At 40.6% G+C, this 15308-nt stretch overlaps 1 protein-coding gene across 1 annotated transcript; it reads left to right on the forward strand.

Annotated features, from left to right (window-relative positions):
• Positions 1–244: 244 nt before the first annotated feature.
• Positions 245–1995, forward strand: LOC106827945 (olfactory receptor 2T27-like). Its single transcript, XM_014836124.3, has 2 exons — positions 245–1167; positions 1974–1995. The coding sequence occupies exons 1-2, from the start codon at positions 245–247 to the stop codon at positions 1993–1995; spliced, it is 945 nt and encodes a 314-aa protein (XP_014691610.3).
• The last annotated feature ends 13313 nt before the right edge of the window (positions 1996–15308 follow it).

The raw sequence follows: 15308 nt of genomic DNA on the forward strand, positions 1-15308 counted from the left end.
AATAGCTTAAAATTTGCTTCTCACCTATGTGCAGAAAGTCCTAGAAGTTAAAACAACAACAACCTCCATCTTTGTTAGAGATCCTTTTTCTTAATGAGGGCTTGTCTATTATTCTAAACCACGTACCATTTAAAGAGGGCAACACATTGGGCAGAGTTGTAATGCTCTCAGTATTGTGGCCCTAAACTTAAGCCTTCTGCTTCCAGATCCCAGCCCTCCCTCCAGCACTCCCTCTGCAGGATCAATGGCCTGGGTGGGAAACCAGACTCTCATCTCCCACTTCATCCTCTTGGGACTCTTCACCCACTCTCCGCTCCACCTCTTCCTCTTTTCCGTCATCATGATCATGTTTCTGGTGGCCCTCTCTGGCAACGGGCTCATGATCCTCCTCATCAATGTTAACTCTCGCCTACATAGCCCCATGTACTTCTTCCTCAGCTGGCTGTCACTCATGGACCTCATGCTCATCTCCACTATTGTGCCACGGATGGCTGTTGACTTCCTTGTGGGCCATGGCTCCATCTCCTTCACAGGCTGTGGGCTCCAGATTCTCTTCTTCCTCACCCTCCTGGGGGATGAGTGCTTCCTGCTGGCCTTCATGGCCTATGACCGCTATGTGGCCATCAGCAACCCACTGAGGTACTCAATGGTCATGAGCCGCCGCGTCTGCTGGCTCATGGTATCTGGGTCCTGGCTCTTTGGCTTGGTGGATGGGCTCATCCAGGCCATCTTCACCCTCCGCTTCCCCTTCTGTGGCTCTCAGGAGATTGACCACTTCTTCTGTGAGGTTCCTGCCGTGCTCAAGCTGGCCTGTGCCGACACCTCCATCTATGAGACCATGATCTATGTCTGCTGCATCCTCATGCTGCTCCTGCCCTTTTCTGTCATCTCTGCTTCCTACCTGAGGATCCTGATGGTTGTGCTCCGCATGAGTTCTGCTGAAGGTCGTCAGAAGGCCTTTGCTACCTGCTCCTCCCACATGGTGGTGGTCTCCCTCTTCTATGGGGCTGCCATAATCACCTACATGCAGCCCCAGGCCTACCACTCCTCCAAGCAGGACAAAGTGGTCTCTGCCTTCTATACCATGATCACCCCTATGCTCAACCCACTCATCTACAGCTTGAGGAACAAGGAAGTGACTGGGGCACTCAGGAAACTCCTCGGTAGGTGTTCCTATGGTGGGTAGAAGGGCTAGGTTGTCACTGGCACCTGCAGATGTGGGTTCTGGGGCCCAGGAACCTGGACTAGCCAACCATAGTTTGATTGGAAGAGAAACAAATAGACCTACTGAAAATAAGGTCATTCTCTAACCAGAGTTAATCAGATTAACACATCAATTCAATCTCGCATGTCCATGCTGAGTGTTTGCAATGTGGAAGGATGGCTAGGCCTATAGGGTTCAAAAGACCAGAAGATACAGAGCCTATATCCCACAGAGTCAGGAGGTGCTAGCTCTCAGCTATGTCCCTCTCTAGGAATTGCCCATGGCTAAGGAGAGGCACCTTGTCCAAGGTCATGTTTCTCCTTGGGGGGCTGCTTAAATCCCATTACTGGTCAAAGCAAAGTATAAAAGCATGGCCTCATTGCCTCAGTTTGACCCTGAAGGGCCATCTCAGCTCCAGAGCTCCCTATAGGATCATCTTAGACATCACAGGCATCCCATTTTGCTTGCTTAACTTGCTTCAGTGCAAGGAAGCACAGTGCAAGGAAGTGTGGCAGGAAGCACTGGGAAAGGCAAAGGGGAGGAGAGGGAGATGTGCACAGCAGGATGCCAGACACAAGAAAGGCTTTTACATGTGCTCAGTCTCTCCATGGTGTCATCTAAGATGCCTCTCAGATCTCCATCTCCATCCTGACCCTGGGGACAGCCCTCAGAAACCCCTTCTTGGAGTTCTCTGCCCCAAGAGCTTTGAGTTCTGAGAACTTTCTGCTTCTCTGAGGTTTGTTCTGTCCTACATCTCAACTATGACCAGAGTGGGAAGTACTGAGAAGTGATGTAAGCTGAGCGGAAGGGTGTTCTCACAGTTGAAGGAGTGTTGTTCTTGAGCACTGGTGCAACCTCGCAGGAGTGAGGGTGTGAGCAGGTTCTTCAGAAGAGAAAGAGACATATGGGAAGAGTTAGGTGGAACCTAGCAGAAACCTTTTTACTCCTCCTGCCTTCCCTATATTTCCACTGAAGAAAGGAAATCACAAAATAACAAGATAAAACTTTGATAGAATCATTCATTCTCAAGACTTGGTTTAAATCAAAAGACTTGAAGTGTGATGATAATCTGAATGGCCTGTGTTCGAGAGAAGCAAATGTTATGGAAATAAACTTCATATCCAACTTATAGACATTACTTACATCCTCCTAGTTTCCTTTTAGAGTGTTTACTGGTGCTTCTAAGGCCAGGACTAGGAGATATGGGAACATGTAACACAGAGGTGAGTCTTGGCAACAGGAATCCTAAGCATGCCTGGAGTCGATTTCTAGAGCTTGGAGAAGACTGTGATTCAGACTAGCTAAGGCTACATGAAGCATAGTTTCAGGTTCAGCCTGCACTTGAAAATCATGGAGATTCTTACATGAGCTATTGTCCGAGTGGGCTTGCATATGTTTGCATATCGCTCATTTCCTTTTCCTCATCTGATGTTGCATCTGGGATGATAATGTCCTAGTTAATCAGAAAGTTTTACTCCCTTTAAACACCTCACTAAAGTTATCACATCCCAAGCAGAAGAGAAATCATTCTTGATTTATCCTGAGTGGTGCTTTTGCAAGAATGTAACAATTAAGATTTGTGTTTCTCATGGAAAACTGTATTTAATTGTGAACTTGTTTAGATATTCATCAGCCTTTACACCAGAAGAGTTCCTCCTGTCGTGGCTTCTGTGACATGGTGTGAGAGTTGGGCTAAGTCTCTTCCCTTTGACTCTCCCATCATCTTGAATCTCTCCAGGCCACAGCCCACCTCTGTGATGGGCCTAGGGTTGGTGGCATGGAGTGGGGATAAAGGGAATCAGGGAGGATTCCTGGGGAGTAGAGGCATCTAGTCTCATTGTTTGACCCTGGTAGAAAGGGAAGGGTAGAAATGCCCATGGTAGGGCTGGGGGAGTTGAGTGATGATTTTTTACAGATGAGGACATTTGAATTCTGAATCAAGATGGTGCAGTACATTCATGCATCATAAACCTCTCTACTCAAAACACTTAGCAATAATGGGTAAAATATAAAAAGAGAAAACAAAGAAGATGCAACTGGTTTCAAATACAAGATAAGAAAATCTGTGGAATAGAAACAATAGAGAAGTGCCAAATGGTGAGCAGGGCTGAAACCACAGGCTTTGAAACTCCCAGGGGGGCAACAGTTCAGTCATGCAGGGTGAAGGTCCCTACAAGAGTCTCTGAAAGATGAGGAACAGGAGCCAGAGGCTGAGGAAGGCCTCTATATCCTAACCCGAAAAGAAATTGAAAGACCTACTGCCAAGTGCCCCTGGGGCCCTGGTTCTGGTGAGCTGCAGGGCTGGGGAGGCACATGGAGCCCAGTGCCCAGCCACTTAGCTCTGCCACAGTGTCAACATCAAGTGGGCAGCCACAGTGAATTCTCACTCTAAAACTGCTTCAAGATTTGGTGCCCAGAAACCTGGAAAGAAACAATCACCAACCAGAGCAGAGCATGGAGGTGGGCACACGTTTTTGCACAGGGACATGCACAAGAGAAACAAAAAATGATAATAATAGAATGAGAAATCCAAATCTCCCCTTCAAAAGGAGCCTGAAAACAAACAAACAAGAAACTAAAACATAACCCAAGTCAACACTATAATTCACTCAAGACGAAATTCATACTAGTGTAGAAGAATTAGACAAAGAATTTAAGATAGTATCTTGAACGTGTATGAAGAGGCAAGTGAAGCTGTAACTTTCACCAAAGTAGAATACAAAATAGTAAAGCAAAAATAGTCAGAAATTAACCAGGAATGGTGACTGTGAAAAATAACCAATGAAAATTATGTGGGATAAAAATAGTGCATCAAAATTTAAAAGTGACATAGATTGGAGCTAGGTGAAGAGAAAACTGGTTAACTGAAAGCTGGTACCAAGGCACTCACTCAGAATTAAGCGCAAAGAGGCACAGATTATCAACATTTGAAGAATCCGTTCAGAAACCCAGAATATAGACTGAGAGGTTTCAAATTAGCCTAAGATGAGTTCTAGAAGAAGGCAATGGGGGGAATGAATGTTGGAGAAGTGACATTTGAAGAGGAAATTGCTGAGTATTGAAGAAAGACCTGAGTTCTCAGGATGAAATGCTCTCTGAATTGTGAGCAAGATCAACAAAGAGAAACCCTCTCAGATATACTGTAGTGAGACTGCAGACCTCAAGATTAAAGAAAGAATCCTAAATGCAACCAGAAAAAGAAAGAAGGGTCAATAGTAAATGATTGACAGTCAGCTTCCTCACATTCCTCATCATGACAGTCAAGAGCAAAAGATAGTGGAGCGGTAGCTACAGAGAGCTACAGGGAAAACATTTACCTGGAAGTTGCATTTCGTCACGTTGTCATTTAAAAAAGAAAAAAATGGACATTTTCAGGCTAATAAAAACAGAGGGGATGTTTACCGCCCACAGACTCCCATTGAAACAGCTATTGAATGATGTTTTTCAGCGAGAAGGAAGTGGAACACTGAGGGAAGGTTACAAGATACTAGAGGGAGCTCAGTTATTGCTAAAATATATCTGAAAGTGTAATTAGTTACTGATTTTTAAAAACTCAACAACTAATTTTTTGTGTTTAAAGAAAGCATAAAACTAAATCCTCAAATAACAATAGCAACTTGTGGCATGATCAGGAAGAAGACAAAAGTGCTGATGTAAGTTGAGAGTCATAGGAGATGCTCCTGATGGCCCACCCATGGGCTCTGGGCCTTCACTGTTCCACTGCACAACATCAGCTCTTACTGCAAACACCCGTGCCTCCATGCCTGAGTGCTTTCTCTGACTGAGTGTGGGTTCAGCTGCCCGCAGGAAGGGCCAGGGGTGCTGGGGAGTTGAGGCCCCTGAGAGCAGCCTTCAACTCATCCACCTGACAGTTGGTGGAGAAATGTCCCAGCTTCCTTGCCCCTGGTTTTGGGTCTGTGAACACCTTGCAGACATGCTTTGCACCCTCTCTGAGGTCCTCACAGGATCGGGCCTCAGCTGTCCAGAGTGGTAACCCTGGATTGTCCTCATTCCTTTCTGTCTAACGTCTCCAGGTGCCTTCTGGGATCACCTCCAAAATACATTACATGACTTGAATCCTAGTCCCAGGTAGGCCAACCTGAGACAAATGGTGATGGTTGGGATGTGTAGGACTCTCTTATTTTCTATTGATCTCAATAACCTAGTAGATTATATGAAAAGAATTGGGAGAAAAAAGTAGAAAGAAGAGAAAAACTGAAAATGAAAAATTTTAAATTAATTTTGAAAGAAGGAGGCCTTTTTCACAGTCAAGGGAGAGAGAAAAGTTTGGAAAGAAGCATATTGTACATGAATCTGGGCACTTTCCTAGGATATACAAGTGATAATGAGGTTGAGGAGGAAGGAGAAGACTGATGAATTCTGGCGTTTCATACCTTGACTCCCACAGGCCAACCTCATCTTTGATAGGTCCCTGTCAAGTTCCCCAAAGAACAGGATAAGGCTGCAGGCGTCAGGACCCCACTGCAGGCAAGACCGGCATTCGTCACCACTGTCTTTGTTTTAGATTCATCTATGAATTGATTCATCAGATGAACTTGATGTTGAATGAGACAATCCCTTTTTAGCCGGATCTCATCCAATGGAAGTGGGAATGAACAGAACATGGCAGCACAACCCTGGTATCGTCTATGGCAACTTGAGACTTCAGAGCAAGGAGAGGTAGTCAAGAAGCTGTTTACTCATTTCCTAAGGAAAGTGGGCAAAGTGCAGGGCACAGCACATCAGCGTGATTCTTCTTGAGCAGGAGTCTTGAGCTCTTTCCTCATGTTGCTCTCTCACAAGACATAGATAAGAATTGTGAGACAGCCATGGGGACCCTCTAATTGAGATAGTAGACAGCATCATCCCTTCCCCAGCTCAGTGCTTCTCAAACTTTTCCAGGGCAAAATAACCACCTGTCAGGTAGTCATCAATAATGCAGATTCCAGGTTCCTACTTCCAGGGATGAGAAGTCAGCAGGGCTGGGTGTATCAGTGGTTGAAGATGAAGCTGTGAGAAACGTTTGCTGTGATTCTGAATCACAGACAGAATGACTCTCGTTCTGTCCTTCACCGTCTCTGGCTTCCTGCAGGCAGCTGGTGCCTCTCCATCCTTAGGGAGCTTTCCAACATCTGCAGGAATAACTCTCCTTACCCGAAAAGACCTCTCCCTTTCCCTCTGCTAAACTGGGTCCCTTCTCTTCATTCAAACCTGGGAATTCTAATGTGATTCATGTTCTTTTTTTTTGCATTTCTCTTTACCAAATTTAACTCATTCTGGAACCCATTTTTAAAATTTTTAATGAGGTATAATTTACACATAAAACGAACATATCTTAAGTTGTTAACCTTTAACAAGTATTTTGTTAAAATAAGTTTTAAATAAATGCATACATCCACGTGACCACACCCGAATGAAGATAAAGAACATCACCATCACCTCCTTCCTATTTCCAGGCAACCCGCCACCCCGACCCCAGGGCGCCCACTGCGTCATTGGAAATAGGAGTGAACACAAGGTGAGTAGCACAACCCTGGCATCATCTGCTCCAACCTGCAACATTTGTTGTCACCACTGCTGTTATCATAACTAAATTTTGCCTATTCTTCAACTACCTATAACTGGAGTTGTGCGGTGTATACCGTTTTGTTCTGGTTTCTTTCACCAGCATGTTTTTGAGATTTATCCATGCTGTTGTGTGATTCCTTCTTGCTGTTGAACAATATCCCATTGTGTGTTATACCAAAACTTGTTTATTCATTTCCTTGTTACTGGACGTTGGAATGTTTACAGTTTTTAGCCACTATGACGAAGGCTGCTAGCATCATTCTTGCATATGACTTTTGGGAGCACATACATTCAATACTCTTTGATATATAACTGGGAATGGAATTACTGGGTCTTAGCATGTGTTTGTATTAGAAAATGCCAAACTTTTTTCCACAGTGGTTTCACTGTTTCACATTCCCGCCACTAATAAGCGAGAGTTGCACTTGCTCCATATTCTTGCAAACAGTTGATATAATTTAGCCTTTTAAATTTTAGCTGTTATATTGAGTGTGTAGTAGTATTTCATCATGGTTTAAATTGCATTCTTCTGAACCTGTTTTCTAATGCTGTAGTGCACATTTTCATATGCCAGTCAGCCCTCTGGATATCTTCTTTTCTTTTAAAGCTGTATTGAGATATAATTGACATGAAATAAACCGCACATCTTTAAAGTGTACAGTTTGATGGTTTAACATAAGCGTATATTTGTGAAACCTTCAAGACAATGGAAAACAACAATCAAGATAATGAACATATCCATCATGCCCTAGTTTTCTCATGCCCTTGATAATTCTTCTCGCCTTCCCCTTGTCTATCCCCCCAACAACCATAGGTAACCAGTCATCTGCTTTCTGTCACTATAAATTTGTTTGCATTTTCTAGAGCTTTATATAAATACAATCATACAATAGGAACTCTTTTTCTTGGGAGGGGTCATCTGACTTCTTGCATAAATATTGACATCTGGCCATGAGGGTGTATGTACCAATAGTTCATTCCATTTGTTGCTGTGTAGTATACCATATATGGATACACCACAATTTGTTTATCCAGTCACCAAATGTTAGTGGACATTTGGGCTGTTTCCAGTCTGGGGCTATTAGAAATAAAGCTTCTATGAACATTTGTGTACAAGGTAGAATATATACTTTTGTTTCCTAGGGTAAATACCTAGGAGCTGAATGTCTGAGTCAGATGGTAGGTGTTTGTTTAACTTCTTAAGAAACTGCAAAACTATTTTCCAAAGTGGTTTTACCATATTACATTTCAATCAGCAATGAGTGAGGTTTTTAGCTGACTTGCATCCTCTTCAACATGTGGTATGGCCAGTCTTTTTGATATTACCCATGCTAAGTGTGTAGTATCATCTCATTGTTGTTTAAAATTGCATTTCTTAATGACTAATGATGTTGAACATGTTTTCATATGCTTACTTTACATCCATATATCTTCTTTGAAGAAGTGTCTGTTCAAATATTTTGTCTGTTTTTTTAATGCAAGTATAACTTTATTCTAGATAGGCAACAATTCTTTTTATTTTCCGGTTATTTTATTGAGATCATAGTGATTTATAACATTGTGTAATTTCAAGTGTATTTTATTATTTATCAATTTCTGAATACACTTAATCGTACTCACCCCCAGTAGTCTAACTTTTGTCCATCACCATACATATGTGCCCCTTTTGCCACTCTCCAACCCCCTTCCCCTCTGGTAACAACTAATCTGTTCTCTTTATCCTTGTATTTGTTATCTTCCATGTATGAGTGAAATCATGCAGTATTTGTCTTTCTCTGTCTGGCTTATTTCACTTACATCATACCCTCAAAGTCCATCCATGTTGTTGCAAATGGGACTATTTTGTCTTTTTTATATACCACATCTTCTTTATCCATTCCTCTATAGAGGGGCACTTGGTTTGCTTCCATATCTTGGGTATTGTGAATAATGCTGCAATGAACATAAGGGTGCACAAATCTCTTTGGATCATTGATTTCAAGTTCTTTGGATAAATACCCAATAGTGGGATGGCTGAGTCATACGGTATTTCTATTTTTAATTTTTTGAGGAATCTCCATACTGTTTTCCATAGTGGCTGCACCAGTTTGCATTCCCACCAGCAGTGTATGAGGGTTCCCTTTTCTCCACATCCTCTCCAACATTTGTTGTTTTTTGTCTTGGTAATTATAGCCATTCTGAATGGTGTAAGATGATATCTCATTATAGTTTTGATTTACATTTCTCTAATAATTAGTGATGTTGAACATTGACTCATGTGTCTGTTGGCCATCTGTATATCTTCTTTGGAAAAATGTCTGTTCATATTCTCTTCCCATTTTTTGATCAGGTTGTTTGCCTTTTTGTTGTCGAGTTGTGTGAGTTCTTTATATATTTTGGAGATCAACTGCTTGTCGGATGTATGAACTGCAAATATTTTCTCCTAGTTGGTGGGCTGTCTTTTTGTTTTATTCATGGTTTCCTTTGCTTTACAGAAGGTTTTTAGTCTGATGTAGTCCCATTTGTTAACTTTTTCTTTTGTTTCCCTTACCCGAGTAGACCTGGTATTTGAAAAGATGCTGCTAAGACCAATGTCAAATAATGTACTGCCTGTATTTTCTTCTAGGAGTTTTATGGTTTCAAGTCTTACATTCAAGTCTTTAATCCATTTTGAGTTATTTTTGTGTATGGTGCAAGATAATGGTCTACTTTCATTCTTTTCATGTGCCTGTTCAATTTTCCCAACACCATTTTCTTTCTCCATTGCATGTTTTTGGCTCCCTTATTGAAGATTAACTGTCCATAGATGTGTGGTTTTATTTCTGAGCTTTCAATTCTGTCCCATTTTCTGCACGTCTGTTTTTGTGCCAGTACCATGCTGTTTTGATTACTATAGCTTTGTAGTACATTTTGAAGTCAAGAATTGTGATGCTTCCAGCTTTGTTCTTTTTTCTCAGGATTACTTTGGCTATTCAGGGTCTTTTGTTGTTTCATATAAATTTTAGGATTCTTTGTTCTATTTCTGTGAAGAATGTCATTGGGATTCTGATTGGGATTGCATTGAATCTGTAGATTGCTTTAGGTAGTCTGGACATTTTAACTATGTTTATCTTTCTGATCCATGAGCATGGAATATCTTTCCATTTCTTTATGTCCTCTTCAATTTCTTTCAATAATGTCTTACAGTTTTCAGTGTGCAGGTCTTTCACCTCTTTGGTTAAGTTTATTCCTAGATATTTTTATTCTTTTTGTTGTTATTGTAAATGGGATTGTATTCTTGATTTCTCTTTCTGCTAGTTCCTTGTTAGTGTATAGAAAGACAAATGAGTTTTTAAAATTGATTTTGTACCCTGCAACTTTGCTGTAGTTGTTGATTATTTCTATTAGTTTTCTGATGGATTCTTTAGGGTTTTCTATATGTAGAATCTTGTCATCAGCAAACAGCCAGAGTTTCATTTCTTCATTTCCAATTTGGATTCCTTTTATTTCTTTTTCTTGCCCAATTGCTCTGGCCAAAACCTCCAGTACTATGTTGATTTTTCTTGTTCATTAAGGTGGGCCTGTATTGCTAAGAATTTGCCTGTTAGGTCTGCTTCTGCTGCATCTCATATGAGTTGGCATGATGTATTTTCAATTTCATTTCTCTTCAGATATTTTTTTATTTCTCCTTTAATTTCCTCATTGATCCATTAGTTGTTCAGTAGCATGTTGTTCAGTCTCCACATATTTGACAATTTCTCAGCTTTTTTCTTGTAGTTGACTTCTAGTTTCACAGTGTTATGGTTGGAAAAGATGGTTGATATGATTTCAATCTTCTTAAATTTATTGAGGCTTACCTTATTTCCCTACATATGGTCTGTCTTTGAGAATGCTCCATGAGCACTTGAGAAGAATGTGTATTCTGTTGTTTTGGGATGGGATGTTCTATATATATCTATTAAGTCCATCTGATCAAGTGTTTCATTTAAATCTCCTATTTTCTGGTTGACTTTTTATCTGGATTGTCTGTCCATTGATGTGAATGCAGTGTTGAGGTCTCCTACTATTATTGTGTTGCTGTTAATTTCTCCCTTTAGGTCTATTAATAGTTGCTTTATGTACTTTGAGCCCCTGTGTTAGGTGCATATATATTAATGTGTTATGTCGTCTTGGTGGAACACCCCTTTTGTCTTTATATACTGCCCCTCTTTGTCTCTCATTGTCTTTTTAAACTTGAAATCTGCTTTGCTTGATATAAGTATGGCAACACCGGCTTTCTTTTGTTTGCCATTAGCTTAGAGTATCATCTTCCATCCCTTCACTCTGATCCTGTGTTTGTCTTTAGAGCTGAGATGTGTTTCCTGGAGGCAGCATCTTGTTGGGTCTTGTTTTTGAATCATCCAGCTACTCTGTGCCTTTTGACTGGAGAATTCAACCCATTTACGTTATTATTAATAAATGAGGGCTTAATGCTGCCATGTTGTCTCTTGTTTTCTGGTTGTTCTGTTTCCATTGTTTCTCTTCCTTTGTATTTCTGACTGCCATTTCATTGTGGTGGTTTTCTCTCTTTTTGTGGATTGTGGCTTTGCTCTGATTTTCTTAGTGGTTACCATGAGGTTTGTATAAAAGATCTCATAGATGAAATAGTCCATTTTCTCATAGTCTCTTATCTCCATTAACCTAACCAGTTTCCATCCCTTTCCTCTCCCCTTCTGTTCTTGCTGTTATAAATTGTTCTGTTTGTAATGTTGTGTGTTTGTGACTAAATTGAAGTGTTTATCATGACTTTTGATGCTTTCTTTCCCTCTATCTTTTAAGTTGTGATTGAATATTTGTCTCCCTGATCTGGTAGAGACCTGAAGTTTTCTGATTATGTTTGTCTATTTATCGCCTTGCTCAAAGCTTTATAGACCTTTGCTTTTTTGTTTCCAGTATGAGGGTGTCTTTAATTATCTCTTGTAGGTGAGATCTAGTAGTGATGAACTCCCTGAGCTTTTGTTTGTGCAGAAAGATTTTATTTCTTCGTTGTATCTGAAGGAAAGTTTTGCTGGATAAAGTATTCTTGGCTGAAAGTTTTTATCTTTCAGTATTTTGAATATATCATTCCACTGTCTCATAGCCTGTAGAGTTTCTGCTGAGAAATCTGCTGAAAGCCTCATAGGGTTTCCTTTTTTTTTTTTATTGAGTTATTGATAGGTTACAATCTTGTGAAATTTCAGTTGTACGTTAATGTTTGTCAGTCATGTTGTAGGTGCACCACTTCACCCTTTGTGCCCACCCCCCACCCCACCTTTCCCCTGGTATCCATTAAACTGTTCTTAGTCCATAATTTTAAATTCCTCATATGAGTGGAGTCATACACAGATTATCTTTCTCTCGCTGGCTTATTTCACTTAACATAATTCCCTCAAGGTCCATCCATGTTATTGCAAATGGAATGATTTTGCTCTGTTTTGCAGCTGAGTAGTATTCCATTGTATATATGTACCACATCTTCTTTATCCATTCGTCTGTTGCTGGACACTTAGGTTGCTTCCACATCTTGGTTGTTGTAAACAGTGCTGCAATAAACATTGGAGTGCATAGGACTTTTGGGATTGCTGACTTCAAGCTCTTTGGATAAATACCCAGTAGTGGGACGGCTGGATCGTATGGTAGTTCTATTTTTAATTTTTTGAGGAATCTCCATACTGTTTTCCATAGTGGCTGCACCAGTTTGCATTCCCACCAGCAGTGTATGAGGGTTCCTTTTTCTCCGCAACCTCTCCAACATTTGTTGCTATTAGTTTTAGATATTTTTGTCATTCTAACGGGTGTAAGGTGATATCTTAGTGTAGTTTTGATTTGCATTTCCCTGATGATCAGCGATGATGAGCATCTTTTCATGTGCCTATTGGCCATCCGTATATCTTCTTTGGAGAAATGTCTGTTCATGTCTCCAGCCCATTTTTTGATTGGGTTGTTTGATGTTTTGCTGTTGAGTTGCGAGAGTTCTTTATATATTATGGATATTAAGCCTTTGTCAGATATATGACTTGCAAATATTTTTTCCCAGTTAGTGGGTTGTTTTTTTGTTTCAATCCTGTTTTCATTTGCCTTGAAGAAGCTCTTTAATCTGATGAAGTCCCATTTGTTTATTCTTTCTATTGTTTCCCTTCTCTGAGAAGGCATGGTGTCCGAAAAGATCCTTTTAATACTGATGTCAAAGAGTGTACTGCCTACGTTTTCTTCCAGAAGGCTTATGGTTTCAGGTCTCACCTTTAGGTCTTTAATCCATTTTGAGTTTATTTTGGTGAATGGTGAAAAAGAATGGTCAATTTTCATTCTTTTACATGTGGCTTTCCAGTTTTCCCAGCACCATTTGTTGAAAAGACTTTCCTCATAGGGTTTCCTTTGTAGATTATTCTTTTCTGCCTCTCTGCCCTTAATATTTTTTCTTTTTCATTGACTTTTGCCAGTTTTACTATTATATGCCTTGGAGAAGATCTTTTAGCATTGATGTAATTAGGCGTTCTATTAGCTTTGTGTGTTTGTAAATCTGAGTCCTTCCCCAGGTTTGGGAATTCTCAGCTATTATTTCTTTGAACAAGCTCTCTGCTCCTTTCTCCTTCTCTTTGCCCTCTTGCATACCTATAATCCTAATGTTGCCTTTCCTAATTGAGTCAGATATTTCTTGAAGAATTCCCTTCATTTTTTAAAAATCTTAATATTGTCTCCTCCACCTGTAGAATTTCTATATTTTTATCCTCCAAATCACTAATTTTTTTCTCCATAAAATCAGCTCTGTTCCTTAAGGCTTCTAGATTATTTTTTATTTCATTGTATTTTTCATATCCAGAATTTCTGCCTGATTTTTTTTATAGTTTCAACCTCTTTGGTAAAGAGTTTTGTTTTATTCCTGAGCTCATTGAATTTTCTGTGTTATCTTTTAAATTGTTGAATTTCTTTATGATAGCTATTTTGAATTCTCTGTCATTTAGGTTGTAAATTTCTGTGCCTACAGGATTGGTTTCTGGAGAATTGTCATTTTCCTGCTAGTCTGAATTGTTGCTGCAGTTTCTCATGGTGTTTGATGAACTAATATTTTATCTGAGAATTTGTGGTAGTATTAGGTTGCAGATTCCACCTGATACCTCTAGGGGGAAGCAGAAGCAGAGCTTCTGGCCCTACCCGCTCTGTGGGAAGCTGTGGGGTACTATGGGTGATTGTGCTGGCCTTGGGGGTGTTCAGGTGCCTGTGTGGGCTGTGGTTGGTGGGTTGGGCTTCCTTGTCAGACTGAGCTAGGGCCACTCCTTTGGGCTACAGGGCATGGTGAGCTTCCTCTTGCTTCTGGGAAAGCAGCTGCTAGCAGGGCTAAGGGCTGCTGCTGCCTCCTCCTACAGTCACTCTGGGACACTTCCCCACTTTTGGTGCCCAGTGGCACTATAGGCACTTGCACAGGCCTGGAATGTGCCAGCCCCAGCCTGCAAATCGCTGTGGTCTCTGCTTGTGGTCCTTCTGGGCTGCTGTGCTTGTTGGGTGAGGCTTCTTCTCCAGGACCAAGCTAGGGCCACTCCCTTGGGTCATAGGGGCATGGTGGGCTTCCACTCACACCAGGAAAGTGATCACGAGTGGGCTAAGGGCTGCTGCCACCTCTTCGTACAGTCACCCCAGTGCGTGTTCTCACTTTTGGGGTGCTTTTGCCAGGTGGGAAAGCACTTGTGTGCATGCACAGGGCTACCAGGGCGGATCAGGGAGTGCTCACCTATCTCCACCAATTTCCAGAGGGCCAGTCTATCCACCTCAGGTGTACCACTACGTGTGTTTCTCATTCATCCCGTTGTGCTGTGTGGGCTTCCTCTGTTGGCTAGTGAATGTCCATTGAGTTGCAGTTCAAAAGTGGGAGAGACAAAGAGAATAACTCACTCTTCCATGTTGCTGATATCACTCCTCTATTTTTACTTGGGTTCTTTGTCTTCTAATTATTGATGTATAAAAGTTGTTTGTATATTCTAGATACAAGTCCTTCACCAGATGTATGTTTTTGCAAATATATTCTCTCAGTCTTTGGTTTGCATTTTCATAAGTTTCTTTTGAAGAGTGTAAGTTTTTAATTTAATGAAGTCCAACCTATTGATCATTTCTGTTTGTAGTTCATGCTTGTTGTGTTGTATTTAAGAATCTGCTATATCAAAGGTCAAAGAAACTTAATTTTTGCTTTCTTCTAGAAATTTTATAGTTTTGTCTCTTAAATTTAGGTTTAGTACCCATATGGAATTCATTTTTCTATGTGGTATGAGGTAAAGGATGAGATTAATTTTTGTCCTGAGAGCTCTTTCAGAAAATCATGAATGGGTGTTGAATTTTATCAAATGCTTTTTCTGCACCAGTTGATATGATCATATAATTTTTCTTCTTTAGCCTGTTGACATGGTGGGTTACATTGGCTGATTTTCAAATACTGAACCAGGCTTTCATCCTTCAAATATACCTTAGTTGATCATGGTCTTTTTATATATTGCTGAATTCTATTTGTGAACATTATGTTAAGAATTTTTGGATGTATATTCATGAGGGATATTGGTCTTCAGTTTTCCTT

The sequence above is a fragment of the Equus asinus genome, chromosome 9 (assembly GCF_041296235.1).
Source record: "Equus asinus isolate D_3611 breed Donkey chromosome 9, EquAss-T2T_v2, whole genome shotgun sequence".
Taxonomy (NCBI): Eukaryota; Metazoa; Chordata; class Mammalia; order Perissodactyla; family Equidae; genus Equus; species Equus asinus.

Excerpts from the sequence above, each read along its gene's own strand:
- LOC106827945 (XM_014836124.3), top strand. The coding sequence starts at position 245 with ATGGCCTGGGTGGGAAACCAGACTCTCATCTCCCACTTCATCCTCTTG. Across the intron at positions 1,168-1,973 it reads CTCAGGAAACTCCTCGGTAG|AGTGGGAAGTACTGAGAAGT; the intron begins GTGTTCCTATGG and ends AACTATGACCAG.